Consider the following 20790-nt stretch of genomic DNA (forward strand, 5'->3'; position numbering starts at 1 on the left):
CAAGCAGTGATTAAAAGAATACAGTGTCTGTGTAATTATTTCGGGGCATAAGCTAGCCGGAGGCGGCCAGGGTGCGGCTGGGGTTCTGAGGACGCAGCCCCGCCGCTCCTATTACTACACCCCCCCCACACACACATACACACACAAACTAACGTCAGCACAAATACAACCTTCCTTCTCTTAGTCTTTCTCGTAGATACTGATCAAAGACCTAGACAAGAGACAAATAGAAAGAGCAACACTGAAACCAACACAAGAACATGCAAAGCCAATCCTACCTGTCAAGAAAGACCTTGCATGTATTTCAATAATTATACCTCTAACCATGAGTGAATATTACACATAGCCACATACAGGCCTGGGACAGCCAACTTTATCTTTTTATGGCCCAGCAGTTGGATATGCCAAAGATTTCTTAAAAGCTCTAAAATTTAAAATTCATTGCAATATTAACTATAAACTATCAGATTTCTTTTTTAAAAATATTTATTTTTAAATTGTGTGCATGTGTTTGTGTGTATGTGTGTGTTCCTGTGTGTGCACCCTTGGAGGCAAGAGGCATCAGATCTACCCAGAACTGGAGGTACAAGAAGTTGTGATGTGCCCTATACGGGTGCTAGGAACTGAAGTCTGGCCCTCTACAAGATTAGCAAGTGCTCAGACACTCTCAGGTTAACTAACAGTATAAAAGTTAATCCAATGGAATAGTATTTATGAAGTACCTAGAATGTGCCAACAAATGAGGATTCTGTTTTCAACAGAATATGTCCCCCATGCTACTAATCTCTTAAAGGGAACGAATCATGTAACAGGAAGATACACAACTAGCAATGACAGGAATTTCTATTTCTAGTTCTCCCACTGAAAACTCAACAGTAAACACATTCAATAAAAATCTATTATTTTTTTTTCTTTTTTGAGACAGGGTCTCGCTGTATAGCTCTGGCTGTCCTGGAACTAGCTCTGTAGACCTGGCTGGCCTGAAACTCACAGATATCCACCTGCCTCTGCCTTCTGAGTGCTGGGATTAGAGGTGTGTGCCACCACCACCCAAAATCTACCATGTTTACAAACAAATTCACCCTACTTAAATCTACCAGTTTCAACTCTGTTTTCCTAATGATACAATTCTCTAGCCATAGAGATTCAAACCCAAGGTTCTTTGTCCTCCATAAAACCCCTAATCACTAATCGACTCTTACTCCAAAAGCCTGCTTCTTCCTTTATGCTCATACCACTACCACCCTAATGATACTAAATGCCTCACTGTTCATGCAAGACATCACTTAAATCATCAAAGAAACAAGATCAGGTAGCACACGGCAAGTCCTAAGTTAGATATTAAGATACAGGAACAATAAAAAGATCCTTCATCATCCAGGCATGATGACACATTAATTCCAGCATTGGGAGGCAGAGACAGGAGACTCTCAGTTTCAGACCAACCTGGTCTATATAGTGCATTCCAGACCACACAGAGCTACACAGCCATATCCTGTCTCAAAAATAAAGAATATTCTTCCCTCCAAGTTCCCAATCCACACAAAACTATACAAATAAATGACTAACAATGGAGGAAAAGGTTCTGATTACAGAGAACTATTGTAGCAACAATAAAGGAACAATTAATACCACTTTAGCAGAGAAAGGTCAGGGTGAAAAGGAATACAGAAAACCATAAGCTGCTTCAGATAAGTTTAGAAAACTGCTACAGCTAATCTCCACTTGTGATGTAAAGAATCCAGGGTCTGAGTCCTGACATCTCCACAGACCTCCATCCATAACTACTCCTTTTATTTGGGGGCAGGACTGACGAATCTGTATGTACGTCATTTGTTCTCCCAAAATGCACAACCACGGAGCACTAATCAAAGTACTCCTTTCTACTTGCACATCCTCAGAATTCTCCAAACAGATCAACAACCACTTCTCTCTGATCACAGTTCCAAGAATCAAAACCTATTCACCAAGGCAAAGTGCTACAATGTACAAAAGTATTTAATACCACTGGTAAACACTGAAGAAAAGGTGAATGTTGAGTTCACTGGCAATTTAGTCAGTCTGAAGCATGCACTAACTATAACAGTATTCATTCAGAGATAAAAGAAGAGGGAGCAACACTTGTAAATGGAACATTATACAGAAGTGCCCACTAAAGAGAACCTGGCCCTGGATTCCGCTAAGTCTGTAGAAGTATTATATGCAACTTTAGAAAGTACCTTTGAGATAAACCTCAATATACATATTCTTTAGAAATAAGAAAATCTAAACATAATTATTTCTTTAAAGTAAGACAGTCATTTACTTTATATACACTGAAACAGTTTAGGGTTACAATGTAGATTAAACCCATATTCTGAAATGAAGTTAGTCATTCTGAACATCTGTGAAGCCTTGACAGGCTGCTAAAGTTGTGCTGCCTGAGTCAAGAACTAGAACAAAAACCATGCACATTCTCGGGTCTAAGATGCTCTTTGGGAAGAGGCCTAAGATAGCAGCCAGAAACACAAAGTTGCAGGTGAACTGCAAGAACTGAAACAAGTGTCGCACTGCAGTCTAAGCCTCTGGGAACAGGGCTCAGGGAGTAATCAGAAACACTGGAGTTGCAGGTGAGCACTAAGGCACAAACAATGCTTCACTTCTTTTCCAGGGCTCCTTTTATGCAGTCAAATACAATAAATGGAAAATGTTTATTATTTCATTCCAGATTTTATTGACCCTGAAAGTAAGAGGTCCCAAGACAAGGTTAAGAACTCATTTTCACTAAGCATAGTGAAATCACACGCTCAGGAAGTTGTGTCAGGAAGGTTATGAGTTTGAAGCTAGTCTAAGCTACATAGTGAGACTCTCTCTTAGTAAAACTGGAGTTTCATCTTCAGAGAAAAAAACATGTTTAAAGTTATCTTGAAGCTCAAAGAACTGAAAGGAAGATTTTAAAGAGCCTTATTAGGAGATGGGGAAGCCTTTTCTCCCCTCAAGCTGCCGACAAATTCTCTAAGCTCCCCAAGTCTGTAAGAAGGCTTTTCTTTCATTAATCTACCTGTTCGAAACCTATGGTAAAGGCTGGTCTAGTTCCTTCCCAAAACATGCCAAGAAGTCTAAGCACACACTTAAAATACTTTGCTTAGAAAAACTACACTGGGCAACAGCACTGAGAAACAAGATATTAAAATGTACCTGAAAAATGTACCTGGGGGAAGGACTGTCAAGGAAGCATAACAGAAGTTGCTAGCACAGCAGTAATTCCTTCCATCTCAAGCCTCTGGAGGAAGCGACCACAAGAGAGGAGAATCCAGCTTCTTCAGTCTTCACCTGGCCACTCCAGCCTTGAGAAGACTCTCACTGAAGCACTATCGTCCGCACTGCCCAAGGACACAGTCCTCCTTTCCTTTTGTACCTGACCTTTTTCCTCCCTCTCCCTGCAATCCACCATGCCCAGCTTTTCTCCAGCTAGTCAAATTCTACTTGCCCTTCAGAAGCACTGAAGGCTTCTTTCTCAATTCCTGGGATAAGACCTTAACCAGCCATCCCTAGCACGGCATGAGCTAATCAGCTTCTGTAACAGCACTACACTAGCTGCCATTTTCTAATGCATGCAGGAGCTAGGCACAGTTCTAAATAAAGTCTTTATGTAAACATGGAATCTTCTCAAAACTCTGTGAGATGGGCCACATCACTTCGCCTATTTTACACATTCAAAACAAAAATAAGAGAGACTTTACACAATTTGTCTAAGACAGGAGTGGTAAGACACACCAGTAAATCACATCCTTTGGAAGGCTGAGGTAGAAAAGAGGTAAATTTGATGTCACATCAGGCTCCAAAGCAAATTCTAGGTCAGCCTTGTCTACCTAGCAAGGCTTTGTCTCATAAAGTTGTTCAAGCTTATATAATTATTAGTACCAAGTTTACAACTCAGGACTATACTTTTGCTGACTTCTAGGCAGCTTTATTAACCAAAAGGAAATAAATAAAAGAAAGTATAACTGTACAGAGCAACAACAGTGTACAGCATTCAATGCCAAACTTTTCATTTGAGACGTCAATCTACCCCAAAGGAAAAAAACTTCAGATACTACTTACACTCTATTCTCCAAAGTCAAAACCGTCTTCTCAAGCACTCAAGTGATGGGTCCTGATTATTCTGCTTATGTTTGAGATGCGAACCCCAAAACTTTCTTCCCTGACAGATGTCATCAATCCCCCCCCCCAGGAGGAACACTGATAAAGTGTTGCCGACCTTTTTATAAAAATGAATAAAGAAGTCAGAAATTATGCTGCCCACTAAGGATCAAGAGCTCAGAATAAGGCAAACGCTGCCTTTCATTTTACAGGAAAGAAACATGTTGACTTTAAAATCTTTTTACCAAAAAAAAAAAAAAAAAAGCAAAATCCATCTCTGCTAGTACTTCAGAATTTAGTTTCAAACACTTTTCAGTTATTTAAAACCACACATAAGGATGCTAATGCAAATAAATTGGAAATGCAGTTTTGAATCATAGGTTGAGATAACCACTTTTTCTTAAAAGAGCTCTGCACCTAAACATTCAGTCTATCATTAAGTATGGCCCCAAGCAGGACCAAGTGCAGCATGTCCTACAAACCAAATCTGCATCAGCACTCTCACAAACTCTGAGGGTAAATCTTCAAACACTGTCCTAATGTTCCTTCTGACAGAGACTAAGACAAAGGCTGATTTGCCAAGCATACAAATCCTACTTTGCGGGCCAGAGAGCTGATCCAGAAGTTAGGAGCACTTGCTGCTCTTGAAGAGGCTTCAGGTTCAGTTCTCAGCACCCATAAGGCAGCTCACAACCAGCTCTAGTTCCTGTTCTAGAGGCTCTGATGCCCTCTTCTGGCCTCCATGGGCACTGCATGCACATGGTACCTTTTGTTTACATACAAGCCGAACACCCATACACAGAAAACACAAATTAAGTCTTCCTTAAAACCTTTTCCCATATCATTCAGTGGTACAATATAAAATGTTATCAGCAGAGCCATCCTAGGCACAGGTGGGGTCCTCCCCTTATCAGAAGTACTGAAACTACAACAACAAAGGACTACAAAGAAATGGGGTTCCAGGAGGGAACCTAAAGATGCATGACGACGACTACGAGCTAACATGAGGAATGGTCTGGTTTTGTTCACTGTGCTTTAAGCGAGCTACATGCTTCCAGCAGAGTATCTTTGTCCCTAGCAGGTACTTAATTATTCAAGTCATTCAGTGGACACTCACTAAGTATTCCTAGGACTGAGCACAGTCACAGTGTGTATGTAGGAGATGTGAAGGACACAATGACAAAACACAACATTGTGATCACATTGAGAAACAGAACTCATAAAAATCCCCAAGTGCTTTTCACCCACTGAGCCATTTTCCTTACTCCATTCACTTACTTTAAAAGCCTTTAAAGGGGGCGGTAGGGTCTCACTACGTAGCCCTGACTAGTCTGAAAATCACAAGAGATCCAACTGCCTATTTCCGAGTGCTAGGATTAAAGGTGTGTCCAACCACATATGGCTTTAAGAGACTTTTGATGACCCCTCGGTCATGTAATAAGAGGCTGTCTTTAGTGAGTGGAAGCATTCTTTAGTTTTAATTTCAAGCAGTATGTCCTATAATCTACAAGTCCAACTTTTAAAAACTAAAAGTAGCACATTCTCCAGAAGTCAACAGCACATTTCCTTTCCATTATTTTTCTAGGAATATCAGAACAACTTTGGATACATCATCACACAAAGACTACTGGGGGCGGGAATGTGGCTCAGTGGGCAGAGGTACTTGCTGCTAAGCCTGATAACCTGAATGTCAGTTCCAAGTATACATGGTAGAAATAAAGAACCATTTCCCACAAGTTGTCTGCTGGTCTCTCTATGCCCACTGTGGCACATACACTCACCCACCCAAACCACAGGAAAAAAAATGTAAAATCATTAAAAACAAAAGAATACTACATGGATCAAATGGCAAACTAAATCCTACCTAAGTAGCAGATACAGAAAAAGGAGAGAAAAGGGGAACTTTGGGGGAGAGCAATAAGTAGTCACTCCTTCTTAGAACCAGCTATTAATTTGGGGGACCCATCACAAAAATCAAACTATCTAGCTAGGAATAATGATGCACGCTAGTAGCCTCAACTATTCAGAGAGCCAAGGCAGGAGAATCACTTGAAATCATGAACAGCTTGGCCAATACTGACACCCCATCCCCATAAAGCAACAACAAAGAACTGTTAACAAAGAAGAGTTAAGAGAGCTAGTTAACTCTTCTATGGCTTGGTTCCCAGCACCCACACTGAGTGTGGCCCACCACCACCTGTAACTCTATTTCCAAAGGATCCAACACCCTCCCATGGCCTCCAAGGGCAAACACACACGTAGACACACTCTGATACATGCGCATGCACAAATAACAAATTTTTACAAATAAAAATAATCAGAAAGCATTAAGAAAGAAAGAGTGCTGTGCAGTGGTTGCACGCACCTTTAATTCCAGCACTTGGGAGGCAGAGGCAAGTGGCTCTCTCTGAGTTCAAGGCCAGCCTGGTCTACAGAGTGAGTTCCAGGACAGGCTCCAAAGCTACAGAAAAACCCTGTCTCAAAGAAAGAAGGGAGGGAGGAAGAAGACCCTTTGTTTAAAAGTAATTTCAAGATACTTGTAAGTTGGCAATGAAACAAGGAAGTACAGTCCTGCGTGACTGTTCACACCACCCACTGTGCCCCAGGAGCTAGCCCTATCCCTTCTTAATGCTAGTACAAACATTTCTAACAACACAGTGTGGACCTAGGCTCATCCTCACCTTGGACCTTTCTTCATGCACCTAAATGTTCTAGTCCATGTCTTACAGTTCTGTTTAAAAGAGAGTGAGCTACAGAGTACATTACCTGAGTAGACTAAAGACATTAACATGGCCTAGAAAGGTGGCTCAGTTGGTAAAGTTCTCTTTCACCCACATGAGAAAACAGAGGAGGTGGTACACACCTGTAATCCCAGCACTTGGGAGGAAGAAAGGAGGGTTCCTGGGGCTTATTGGCTAGTCAGTCTAGCCTACTGAGTGAGCTTCATAACCAGTGAGATAACCTCTCAAAAACAAAGGTGGAAAGCAACTGAGGACACACTTAACACTAACCTCTGACCTCCACATATGCACACTCACACACATACACACACCATACATATATACAAAAACACAGACAATTTGTTTTTTTCAAAAGACTTATTTACTCATAGAACGTGTGGAATCATATCCTGCCTCTCTCCCTACAGGATGGAACCTCCTACACATGACCACCTCTCTAGACCTGTTTCCTTATCTGTTAGAAGGGTGCATCATATGCCTCCCATGGTTATTTATTTGGGGGTTCTGTTATTTCCAACTGGGGCTTTGCATATATTAGGAAAGCACACCACAAGCTACTACTCCAGCCTTCACAGGGTTATCAATACACACTTACTGTGAGTCAATATATAGTGATCACTTACAACAGGACCAAGCACATGCTATTCCAAGTTGTATTAGCACTACATCTGTGATGTCTTAATAGAACGTGCTCTAAGGGGCAAGCTTTAGCTTCTCAAAGCTGTTGTTTAATAATTTAATCCCAGAAGTGTTTTTTAAACACCCACTCAGCATTCTTCCCCTGACAATTAGCAGTTCAGAGCACTTGTTGCTCTTGCAGAGTTCCCCAGTTTGGTTCTCATCATTCATACTGGGTGGCTTATAACCAACCACCAGGAACTCGAGTTCCTGGGGATGTGGCACCCTCTTCTAGACTCTATACGTAATACGCACACATTCATGCCTGCAACACAGTCACAGAAAACAAAAATCAACTTTAAAGTGTTTTTCATGGACATTGCCACTTACATACTAAATTTGCAAATTATGCTACTTTTTGTACACTTATAATTTATTAAATTATAAACTAGGACTTCCCTCTTCATAGCAATATAAAATACAAGACTTAAAAAGTAGAATATAAATTTGTATGTCTATTTAGTGGAACTGTAACTTATTAAAGTTCAGGATTTTACATAGGAACTGAAGTACTAAAAATTATCAAATACTACCTAAAATACTGAAAAAAAATGATACTTGCCGGGTATTTAAAAGAAATCAAATTACTCCAATATGTACATGGTCTCTATATACTGTACAAAAATATTACCTTTCATAAAATCTAAGACAAGTTAACTGATAGAAAGGGTAGTTTCCACTTAACTGCTTAAAATCTGAACAAAATTATCTTAAAGAATCACGAGTGTCGCAGAAAAACATGCTACCAGTTCAGTGTTTCTCTGAAGAAAAACTTACACATACAAGCCATTAGGTTCTGGCTAAAAGAAGTCAGCTAATCCAGGCCGTAGAGCAGTGAGAATGTCCTCACTTCGTCACCGAGCAGTAACAGCCGGATATTCTCCATATCTTTCAAATTTAGTAAATACACAACTTCTCAGGCAAAAATCCTATCAATAAAAATAATCAATCGCCAAGCAACCTTCTAGGTTTATCGGACTTTTCTTGCTTCCCGGAGTCTACCATGGGGGGGGGGGGGCGCAGCGTTACAGCTCTAGGTGAAAGTCACTCAGAGTCATTAAATCCAAGCTTTGATGTGAAAATACAATTAAATAAACCGCCAATCAACTTCAGGCCAAATGCAAAAGTGAGTGGGGGGTGTGGCCTGAGGGCTGGGTGACTCAAGGGCCCCCAGGGTCAGAGCTGCCCCAGTTAGAGAGACCGACCACCCGGACGTCCTCTGGGGACTCGCCGAGCGCGGACAAAGTTACAGGAAAGGCCTGAGGACCTAGTGCGTGCAGAGTGAAGACGTGTCCACGCGTAAACCGTTCATGCCTCCGGTTCACTAAAGCTGTCCCTCCCACCCCAGGACTTGAATCCGGTTCGGACGGGAGAGAGAAGGATGGGAAAAGGCCGGAGCGGGCCATGAAGCGATGGGTATTTCCTGGTTGGCAAGCGCCTGGTGATCACGGTGCATCCATCTTCCGCCGTGCTGTGTCCCACAGCATCCAGTTTCCCCCGGTCCAGAGCCCGCGACTGGGCGACCCCGAGCCCCAGCCCCGAGAGGCGGAGCCGAGGAGCAAGGCCCAGGCCGCAGGGGGTGCTCAAAAATGCCTCCTACTCCCAGCTCCCACGGATCCGGCCCCGCCATGCCCGACCGGAAGGAGCACTCGGCCGGCTGCAGGGCTGCACCGGGCCTCCAGGCCGCGCCGGGCCTGGCGGGGCTGCAAGCGGGGGAGCGGATCGGGGGCGGCCGCGCAGCTCGCTTCGCCTCACCGTGTGTTCGTGCTCGTCAGACCGAGCCCGGGGCAGCAGCAGCAGCAACAACGCGGCGGCCGCCGCCACGCCAGGAGCGCCCGGCAGCGGCCTCATCCTCCGCGCTCCCACAGGCCGGGCGCCGGCCCACCGACTCCTCCGCCGCCGCCGCCGCCGATTCACATCCACCGGGCGCGGACAGACGCACGGGGCCCGGGCCCAACCGCTGCCTCCGCCGCCGTCACCGCCCGCTCCGTGCCGCCCCCGCCCCCCGGCCTCCGAGCCTCTTCCTCTGACTCAGCCACGTCATCCGGCCACCCCGGCACACGCCGGAAGTCCTCCCGACGCGGGGCCGCGAACGCCGCCGGCGCACGCAGGCCGTGGGCCCGAAGGGTTCCGGGGCCGGTGTGCGGCCGCTCGTCCAAGCCCCAGCCTGAGCCCCGCGCTTCCGAGCCAAAGCCGCGTGAGGCCGATGGGCTGACCTAACCCGGGCTCCGGCGCCTAGCTCAACGTGAACAGTCCTTTCGGTCTATCCCAGAGAATGAGCTCCCCAAGCTTCTTTATGGAAGATGATCATTAAACTTGTACAGGGTGGGTTGGGTGTTTTAACATCACCGAGTACTGATTGGACTTCTGTTCAATCAAGAGATGTGGGCTAAACTGACGTTTTTGTTCATTTGTTTGCCTACGTGTTGTTTTTCTCCCATCATCCTCAGTCACAAATGTGTTCTGCTCCTCAGAGCTCCAATCACTTGTTCTTATTTTCTCTACCTAAACCGGTAATAAGGAGCTAGTATTTCACTCATGTAACCTCAGCATTCAGGAAGCTGGACTGATTGTTGCCTATTCAATGTTTGCTTGGGTTACAGTGTGAGGCAAAACAAAACAAGGAAAGAACAAAAACAAAAAAATGAAATAAAGCAGGTCATGGTGATGCAGGCCTGTAATCTCTGCACTTGAGGGGCAGAGGCAGAACTGCTGAAAGATTGGACCCAACTTTGTCTACAGACCCAGTACCAGACCAGCCAGGCTACATAGCAAGGCCCCATCTCAAACCAAAACATAAGGACTCAGAAATATGTGTCACATGAATAGACCAGCCCTCTAAATGTGGGGCTTTGAGGAAGAATTGTCTCATCCATCAGAATTCGATAGAGTCTAGCATTTGGTCTTGTAATATCTCAACAGCCAATATTCCATACCACTGTAGTGTGCAGAGGTTTGAACAACAGCTCACTGCAATCTTCCTTCCTTGTTCATTCCCCAAGGGTGAAAATCAGATTACATCACTTTGTCCAAAACACACCTTGAGTCGTGAATGAGTAAGTCATGGAATCATCACTAAGGATTTCATCTGCCAGGCACTGTTTGATACTCACGCAGACCCTGTGCGACAGGTACCTTTAGTGTGTGAACGTTACAGAAAAGTAACTGAAGCACACGTTGGGTAACTTACTGAAAGATCAGACATGGTTTGCTTTGTTAGTTTTTTATTTATTTTTAACTACTAATGTAATCATACAGCCCTGTAAAAGGTGGATCAGATGTGTACTCATTGGCATGAAATGATATCCAAGAAGTACTTATAAGGAGGAACAGTTTGCTTCCATTTTAAGTGATAACATGTTAGTTTACCTGTAGAAAATAATCTTTTGTTTGTTTGTTTTTTGTTTTTTGAGATAAGGTTTCTCTGTGTGTAGCCCTGGCTATTTTCAAACTCCCAGGTAGCCTCCTGCCTCTGCCTCTTAAGTGCTGGAATTAAAGGCATGTGCCACCACTGCCCGGCCACATTTTATTTTTTGAGGCAACATCTCTCACTGAACCTGAAGCTCAAGTATTCTGCTAGACTGCCTGGCCAGCAAGTTCCGGGAACCCTTCTTCTCCATTTCCCAGATCTAACTTCCTATGCGGGTTCTTAGGATTTGAACCCAAATCCTCATACAAGCAATTTACCAACTGAGTCATATCTCCAGCCCTGGATGTTTTCTAGAATAAGTGTGCACTACATAAGTAATGAGGGCTGAGAGTGATGCCCTTGCTAAAGGGTACACAGTCCAGCTTCCTTAGTCTGTGACTGTCTTAGTCACAGTTCTATTGCTGTGAAGAGAGATACCATGACCAAAGCAACCTTTATGAAAGAGAGCATTTAGCTGGGGGCTGAGGGCTTGCTTACAGTCTCAGAGGGTCAGTCCATTATCAGCATGGCAGCGAGCATGGCACTGAAACAGTAACAGAGAGCTGCATCCTGATCTCCAGGCAGGGAGACTGAGACTGGCCCTGGCCTGGACTTTAGAAGTCTCAAAGCCCCACCCCCAGAGACACACTTCCTCCAGCAAGGCCACACCTCCTAATCCTTGTAGGTTCCATTCAGAGGGTTCCTTTCCTCAGTGACCAAGCATTCAAATGCCTGAGCCTCAAGGGGCCCTTCTTATACAACGTTATGATGACTATGCACCTGAGCAATCAGACCCGTCTGAACTGTGCAAGTTAGGTTTTTGTCAACTTGACACAGACTAGAAACTCTTGAAAAGAGGAACCCTCAATAAGGAATTGCCTCTATCATAGTGGCCTATGGACATGTCTGTGGGGCATTTTTTTTTTCTGATTTCTGATTGATGTGGGAGGACCCAGTCCATAGTAAAAGTGCTATCCCTAGGCAGGTGGTCCTGGGTTGTATAACAAGCAGGCTGAACAAGTCATGGGGAGCAAGCTAGCACTTGCCTCGAAGGTTCCTGCTTGAACTCTTGCCTTGACTCCCACCAGGAATAGACTGAGACTTGGAAATGTAAGCCAAATAAACCCTTTCCTCCCCAAGCTAGTCGTGATGTTTAACACAGCAGCAGAAAGCAAACTAAAACATTGAGCAGTCACTAATACCTGTGTTTTGCCTTCACTTAAATACACATCATGTTCCTTACACCTCTGTGACCTATGCAGTGCTGGGAATGGACCAGAGACATCTATGTGCCCCACTGCTACTTCACCAATGCTAAGCCTTTGCTCATGGTATTTTCTTTTTTTAGTATTTATTTATTTAGGATACAATATTCTGTTTTGCACATATGTCTGCAGGCTATAAGAGAACACCAGACCTCATTACAGATGGTTTTGAGCCACCAAGTAGTTGCTGGGAATCAAACTCGGTTCCTTTAGAAGAGCACGCAATGCTCTTAACCACTGAGCCATCTCTCCAGCCCTTAGTATTTTCTTTATCTAGAATGTCCTGTCTTTAATTCTGTCCTTCCAAGACCGGCTCAATGAAAACTTGCATCATGCTCTTGGGCAGTTGAGCATCCTTCTTTGGGATTCCCATAGCATTTGGTGGGTTATATCATACTTTCTACCTAATCCCGTTTCCTCGTCTGTATTGCAGTCTGACCTTCTTTAATGGCAGGAGCAACCATTTGATGATCATTTGTCTGAGCTGCCAAGACAGTGCTTGCCACGTAGATATTCAACAACTATTTGCAAAATGAAAACATTACCAAGTGAAAAGGAAAATCACACGGCAGTGTTTAAAGAATGCTTTCCAGCTAGTCTAGGAGACATCGCAAGGCAGGGCATGATTAATTGCTTATGAATCTTACATCAGTAATTGCTACTGAAATCAGAGGAGGCATCTTATTCATCTTTGTATATATTCCTAAGCACCTAGCACAGAGACTGGCTCGTAGTGGAGGCTCAGCAAAGGCTCCATGAATGGATAATCACTGGCTTTGAATGGAGTGATGATGGGCAATTGAAGAGCAAGCAGCATGAGCACCACATTGAGATGGATGCGTAATTTCTTAAACATCCATCATCACCAGCCTTTTAGCCTCCCCAAATTTGGGGCATGAGCATTTGATGGGTTTTGTGGGGGAGCACTAAGTTGGCAAATGGTTGGAGGTGGAAAGAACACAGAAAAAATTATGAAGTAATCATTTGGGGAGGGTAAATTTAAAATTAGGAACCCTTACAATAGGCAGGGCATATTTTTAAAAAAAAATGCACAGTACAAGAAGGGCAGTGAGGGCATACGCTTTTAATCCCTGTACTCGGGAGGCAGAGGCAGATGGGTCTCCATGAATTTGAAGCCAGCCTGATCTACAAATCAAGTTCCAGTCAGGCTATTACACAAAGAAACCCTATCTGGAAAACCAGAACAAAGGAGGGGATCAACTCCCACAAATTGTCCTCTGACCTCCACAACTGTGCTGTGGTACAGACCAACACCCCCCACCCAAAGCCCTCACAAATGAAAAAAAAAAAAAAAACAACTTTAGTTTGGAGACTGAAGAGCAATTCAAGCCATTAGTTTCCTTGTGTTGCTCATAGGATTTGGGTTTTGTTGTTGGTTTTTGTTTAGTTTGAGTTCTTCAAGATAAGAGTCTCAATGCGGTGCATACTAGCCTTGAGCTCACTATGTAGCCCAGGCTGGCCTCAAACTCAATCCTTCTGCCTCTGCTTCTGGGATACTGAGATTGTAGAGACTCAGGATCACATTCTGCCTTCACTCAGTTGTTGTTGTTTAATTAATTAATGTATTAAAAATGATAAAGGGTAAGAAACAGCGGCTGTCACATAACATAAATAAAGCTCCTGGGAGGGTTGCTCAGTTGTAGACAAGCACAAGGGAAGAAGGCCCTGGGTTCGATCCCATCTCCTTGCCTTCTTTTACCCCCCCCACACAAAGATCCTGGCTCCGTAAGTGGTGGTGACTCCTTTAGGCTGCCTCCATGCTTCTTCAGAAGGGGTCCTACCTTGGCCTTGGTCTTTCAGACTTGAGGTGACCTGGAGCATTACTGAATGCCCAGGTCTCTGCTTCAGAGGTGATGCAACACAGAGCTGCGAAGCCATGACGTGAGCTCCTCCAGCGGGCAGCTGACTAAAATAAAAGCCAGGCTTCCTGCCTGCCAAATGAAGATTTGCATCCTTAGACCACGCCGACTCCCATGGTGTAGAAAGATAAAACTGTCTTCTATTCTGTGGACTAAATGAGCTTTTATTTTTCAGGAACCTTTCTTTTTCTGTGAGAAAATGAATTCCAAGTTGTGCCTGAGAATTGTAAATCCATCGTACACCCTCCTACTCATCTTCTCCCCACCCTGGGAAGCCTGGTGTCTGGCCAGCAGGAATGAATGAAGACCATTTCATGTTCTTAATAACTTGCTTGGAAACAAAAAAAAACCAATTTACATACGCACCCAAATATTTTACAGGCAGAGTCCTTCAATTTTGGATTTAATTTCTCAGAAACAAATCTGTTACTATTACTTCTTCCACCAAGGAGGTGGAACTTGCACACTATTGCCTGAAGGAGGCGCTCAGAATGCCCACTTGCTTCCCTGGTGCACATAGAAGAGTAATCTGAAACCCCCAGCTATTAGGGAGTACTGGGCTGGCTAGGCTAGCCTTTGTGTTTGTTTGGGGTGTTTTGGTTGTTTTTTGTTTGTTTGCTTGTTTGTTTCTTTTATTTTCTCTTTTGTGTTTTGCTTTGTTTTGTTTTTTTTTGAGACAGGGTTTATCTGTGTAACAGTCCTGGCTGTCCTAGAACTTGCTTTGTAGACCAGGCTGGCCTCAGACTCATTGAGGTCTACCTGCCTCTGCTTCCCAAGTGCTGGCATCAAGGGTGTGTGCCACCACCACCCGGCTCCGTGTTTTTATTATACATAATGTATTCCTAAACATGTGGGTAGATGTGTTTTGCATGTAAAGGATGAGTAAATATAAATAAATAAAGGGTGATGTGTGATTCTAAGTAATAAGAATTCATTCTCACTATTAGAAACGTTCTTTGATAACAGCATCCAGGTATTTCATCTGGATTCTTCCTCCTTCGTCTTTTACACACAACTACCCAGCCTGATGGTTCAGTGACAATCTTCTCAGGACTTGAGACTGAGCACTCCTGACTCTGATCAGGTTCCTCCCAAGTGTGCCGCAGTCACAGAGCCAGGTTCCTCAAAAAAGCACTCTCAGTTTTGTTTCCTATTTATTTTAAGGCAAGAATAAAACGCAATTATATATACAAACATTGCACAAAGAGTGCTGTGTACACAAGATGCTAATGCCATTGGTTGGCCTTGCCATGTTATTATCAAACCTGGTCACCAGAATATATGCACAAACCTAAGTTTGGCATCCAAAAGGTGGCTTAGGATAAAACAATTTATATCAAAATAAATCGGAGGCGATAAACAACAGGAGGACAACCACATCAATGTTTTCATTTTTGTTCTTTTAGGTGATAGTCTCTTATTTCTCCCAAATAAGTGACAGGAGGGTTGAGGGACCACTGAAGGCCCATTTGCAGACTGGCCACCATGTTCCAGGTTCTCTGTGAGATACTTTGTGAAAATATTCTCACAGGGTGGACTTGATCAATGATGTGTTTTATACACAACAACTCAAGAGTCCACCCGAAGTTATACTCAGGGAGTGTTGGATGGAATGAGGTTGAAGGAGAACCTTTAATTATGAGAAAGTGACCCAATGAGAATACACTGGAACAGATAAATAATAATCATAATAATATCTCTATGTGAGATTGGACAATGATTTCATGAGAAACAACCATATTGTCTGTACTTAAAAAAATACTTCTTGAGCCGGGTGATGGTGGCGCACGCCTTTAATCCCAGTACTTGGGAGGCAGAGGCAGGTGGAGCTCTGTGAGTTTGAGACCAGCCTGGTCTACAGAGCTAGTTCCAGGACAGGCTCCAAAGCCACAGAGAAACCCTGTATCAAAAAACTAAAAAAAAAAAAAAATACTTCTCATAATTTTTCTGTATGTATAGGTGAGATTAAGGATCTGTAATTTGAAGGTAAATTTATATTACAGGATCTCAAAATTCATAGTATGGTTACAGTTCTCTATATAGATTTACAAGGCCTGATGATAACTGTATAAAGTAACAGTAGTAAGTCTTAGTTTAGCTTTTTCCTCCCACCACTTCAGGCTCCTCAAGAGAGGAAAAAATCAAGTCCTTCTCTTTCTTTATGGCCAGAACTATAAAGGCCACAGATTTATAAGTGGGCTACCCCGTACCTCAGGCTTCTGGTTCTGGCTGTTTTCAGTGTTTTCCTGGCAATATGGCTAGTTTGACAACATACTGAGGTATAAATGGCCAAACTGAAAGCAGTAGTGGGTAGTCCCCTGCCTGGGTGATATGTAAGAGGTAAACACTTCTGGAAGGCCAATGGTCAGGTATGGTTATACTTTTATATTGGGGGGCGGGGGGTAAGAGAAAAGAGGATTGGCTCCTTAGAGACAGAAAATGCAGTGATGGGGACTGGGGAGATGGGCCAGTAGATAAAGTGCTTGGTGTTCAAGCATGAGGACCTGAGTTCAGAACCCCAACATCCACACAGATGTCAAGGGGGCACAGCAACCTGCCTGTAATTTCAGCACCAGGAGAACAGAGACAGAGGATTCCTGGAGCAAGCTGGACTAACTATATCAGTAATCTCTAGGCTCAGTTAAGAGACTCTGCCTCTGTGAAGAGATGGAAAGTGATTGCTGAAGACTTCCGACATTGCCCCTAGTCTCCACAGACATACACACAGACACATGCATACCGCACACAGACACATGCATACTGCACACAGACACATGCATACCGCACACAGACACATGTAAGGGAGGAAATCATTGACAGCATTTTGTATGTGACCAGCCCCAGCACACACATAGAAATGTAGAACTGCTTCAAAGTTAGGCCACTTCTTCTGCTGGGAACTCTACAACCACTTCTAGAAACTAGCAGGTGTGTATGGACGAATCCATGTTTACTGCAGGACACTCGCTTGTTAAGTACTTTTCCGTCAACCCTGTTTGGCTCCTGCTATAGGATACGAGAGGTAAGTATTTTGATAGAGTCTTCATCCTTTTGGCAACCAAGAATGTGACCCAATACACTCGGCGATGTTGAACAAGGTCCTTAGTCTCAGATTCCACCACTCCTTAATGTCTTTGAGGGACACCCAAAGCAGCGGGGCTGCAACATCAGCAGTGATGGTGAATCTCAAGGTCCGCAGTCATGCAGAATAGTCAATGTGAAGACTTCGGCAACAGGCGGCAAAACGCAAGTCTTAAAAGTCTGTAGTAGGCTTGATTCAGGAGAGGGAATCAGCGACCTCTGGGGGGAACTGGTGGAGGAGGATGGAAAGGCTCCCGGGTTAGAGGCCTGTAATGAAAAATAAAGCAACTCTTAAAAATTAACCAAATCAAAGCATTCTTGAGTATCCACAACCTGCAGCTACTTTGAAGAGCTATAAAAAAAAAAAAAGACACCTCCTTTAGTTAAGGAGTCAGGACACACTACAAATGTCTGAAGGCCATGGATGTCATGGTTTCTAACCCCTGAACGTTAGAATCACCAGCAGAGCTACTGACAAATGCCAGTTCCCAAGCCCCAGCCCTGCTCATCACAATCTCTTGAGCTCACAGTGTATGTTAATTAACTAAGCCTTTTATTTTCTGTTGCTTTGTCCGCTTTGGGTCTTGCTGACCCTGGAGGGACCGCATTTCTCTCAGCTAAATAATACCCCCGTCGCCTCCTTAGGACCACTATCAATGTGCCCTTATCATTCCAGGGTCAGTCTCAGACAAACAGAGATAGTCCCACTGCCTCAGCACCTCTTACAGTTATCCACACTAGTGATTCCGGGTCAATTTGACCCTGTCCTACTCACTGTTTCTCGTGGGAACCACAATGAAAAGCTCATGCCCATGTCTGACTTTTGTCCCCTCTGCCTCCTGACCATGTGTGCCAGTATGAACCCCAGTGGTGTGGTGCCCTCCCCTCCCCCTGCTCCAGAGAACCATGCATCCAGCAAACTATCTTCTGGAGAGCAGCTGTCTCCTGTTCTGTTGACCTTGGTGTACCTAAGTATCAATAGAGCCTAGATGGTAAAATGCCAGTAATTCCAATAGGCTGCCCGGGTAGAGACTCACCATCACAGTGAAGCTATCTGAAGGAGGGACAGAGAATTCCAGTGCCTGCTTCTCGCTTCCTCATCGGATCGCTAAGTGTTGTCCCATTAGTGCGTGTGCCCACCTAAAAGCCCCTCTTCATGTTCTTCTGTTTGGACTTCTGTAAAGTCCTAAGTGACACTCCAGGTAGACCAGGGTGGGTCTGTTTACAGATCGGTTCAGTGATTACAGATGGCATTTCTACGTGTGTGCTGTAAAGCCAATATTTAATCTCCAAGAAGCAAATCAATACACGCAGAAAGAGAGCTTTGTTGGGTGCTGTAATTGAACTGTGTAACCCTGGAGCTGCACGGTCCATGATTGAATGAATCTGTGAGTAAATATTTGCTAAATGCCTCCTGAGCACTGCTTCTGATCAGGTCAAGGAAACAGCGAGAGCTGGGGACGGCTGGGCTGTCTCAGGATCAAGGGAGAGAGTCAGACAGAGCACAGACTAACCACAGACGTCCACAGGGGGCCCTGCTCTGGTCCCAGGAGTAGAGCGTTTGCTACTGGACTGCTGGGATCTATGCAGTAAAAACAGCAGCATTGTGTCAATCTGCCTCCCAGTCTCCTGCCCTACAAACTATGGGTCAGAGGTCATACCTCTTAAGCAAGTTTAGGCCATTCCTTCCTTTCTACAAACATTTGCCAAGATTCACACTGTGTGTAACAAACAGGTAAAATGAGCACGGATCTGGCTATCAAGACACTGGGTATGTGTGTATGAGACAGACAATGGGCAACGTCGGGAGACTGGACTGTCTGATAGGCACAGCTCAGACCTTAAGGGACATCTAAGCATGGATATTTGCATACACAACTCTCTCTCTCCACCCCCCTACCATGTGTGTGCATGTGCACGCACTCATGCGTGTGCATGCGTGTGTGTGTGTATGTACACGAAAATTTCAACTTGGATGACCCTGTTTTCTCATCTGCCTAGTCAAGGTATGTGGGCACTTAGAGATGACACGGAAATTAGTCAGCAGCTTTATGTCTGGCCTAGAGTAGATGCTTAGAAAGCCAGAAATCTCACTGTAAGGACGAACGGTCTAGTCTTAGACACTTCCCCATCAATATAGTTTCACTCTGAGGGGCAGCTCCAGCAAAAGATCAGAAGCTCTAGTTCGGGATTTATGAAAACAGGTAGAACAGCACAGAGAAGTGGAAGGATATTGTGGAGGATATATAAGGAAGGGAGTGGTCTGTGCAGACTGCCATCTTAGACACCAAGAAGCCAAAACTGAAGACATCTGCACACTCTTACTCCAGGGTGAGTTTTCACTGGCGATGAATTTGACCCAAGAACCCAGCAACCCTGATGATGGCAGTGTTCTTTGAAAGCCAGGCTTAGCTGGAATGTCTTTGTGTGCCCTGTACATACCATCTGATGTAACCTTCAGGTCCCTAGAAGCTGACTGGTTTTTTAGTTTGGTTTAGTTTTGAAACCGCCTCTTATTATATAGACCAGGCCAACCTCAAAATCCTGGCAATCCTCCTGCCTCAGACACCATACCTGGCTTGATGGCTAATTGTGCAAGGGCTTAAGAAGTCCAATCCAAGCAATACCAAATACCCAATGTGTCTGTTCATATACCAGACATAGAAAAGAACAGAAAAAAAATATCCACTCCGAAGTCACTTCTGTGTTTGGGGAGCTAACCAATTGATTTCAGCACGTGCTGTGCAAGTGCAAGGATCTGAGCTGGATCCCACATAAAAATCTGGGCACACCATGGTGGAGTGCTTGCAATCAAAGTGACTGGGAGGCAGAGACAGAGGAACCACTGTGGCTTACTGGACAGTCAGCCTAGCCTACTCTGCAGGCTCTAGGCCAAAGAGAGACCCTGTCTAAAACATAAAAAGGAACAAGAGCAAACAAGATCCCCTGAGGTCATTCTCAGATGAGCACACACCACCTCTACTCTCACAGAGTTCACTATCCACTTGAGGAGAGAAACATGAGCAATGTTTATGATGTGGGGATATAACAGACTAGAGGACCCACACTAGAGGAGTCACTCAGTGCGGTCCATCAGCGAAGGAGTCCTAGTGGAAGGATGCCTGGACTAAAGGATGCACAGAAAACGGAGGGGAATAGAAAGAGAACTTTCCAAGGAAAGTGTTTCTCCAGTACATTCCTGAGAACATCTAAGTAGCGGAACATGGATGAGAACAGGAGAACAAAGTGACATACAGCTGGACAGGGACAGAGCCAGAGCACACTAAAATACCCAGAATCCAATTCTGAGGTTCTTACAGGAAATGGACCATCAGCTACTTTTGTTCTAGAAAGTGAACCTGATTGCAGTGTGGAAAAGACACCCCTGGGGCAGGGAAGTAAGTGTGGGCCTCAAGGATGAACCGAAGACTACCAGAGGGAAGGGGGAGCACGTCTGATCGCTGAAAGGGCGACAGAGTGTGGACGGTGCCTGGAGAGCCACTGGACGTGAGAGCTGTGAGGGAGGTGGGATAGAGTCCCAGGGTTGGGACTGGGGGAAGGGGAGAATGGTGTCTCTGCCCCAGGCTTGGGAACTCATGAGGAAGTGACTTGGG

The 20790-nt window shown here is 44.4% G+C and overlaps 2 protein-coding genes across 2 annotated transcripts in view; both read right to left on the minus strand.

Annotated features, from left to right (window-relative positions):
• Tm9sf3 (transmembrane 9 superfamily member 3) overlaps positions 1-9585 on the minus strand; it is a 55477-nt gene extending 45892 nt beyond the window's left edge. Inside the window, exon 1 of the mRNA XM_005352273.2 lies at positions 9297-9585. Within this exon, the coding sequence (XP_005352330.1) occupies positions 9297-9392 (96 nt within the window). The 5' untranslated portion in view covers positions 9393-9585. The remainder of the gene's footprint in view (positions 1-9296) is intronic.
• A 5631-nt stretch (positions 9586-15216) lies between these two features.
• Pik3ap1 (phosphoinositide-3-kinase adaptor protein 1) overlaps positions 15217-20790 on the minus strand; it is a 126113-nt gene continuing 120539 nt past the window's right edge. The window contains exon 18 of the mRNA XM_026781333.1: positions 15217-17443. Within this exon, the coding sequence (XP_026637134.1) occupies positions 17386-17443 (58 nt within the window). The 3' untranslated portion in view covers positions 15217-17385. The remainder of the gene's footprint in view (positions 17444-20790) is intronic.

Source organism: Microtus ochrogaster, chromosome 8 (genome assembly GCF_000317375.1).
Source record: "Microtus ochrogaster isolate Prairie Vole_2 chromosome 8, MicOch1.0, whole genome shotgun sequence".
Lineage (NCBI taxonomy): Eukaryota > Metazoa > Chordata > Mammalia > Rodentia > Cricetidae > Microtus > Microtus ochrogaster.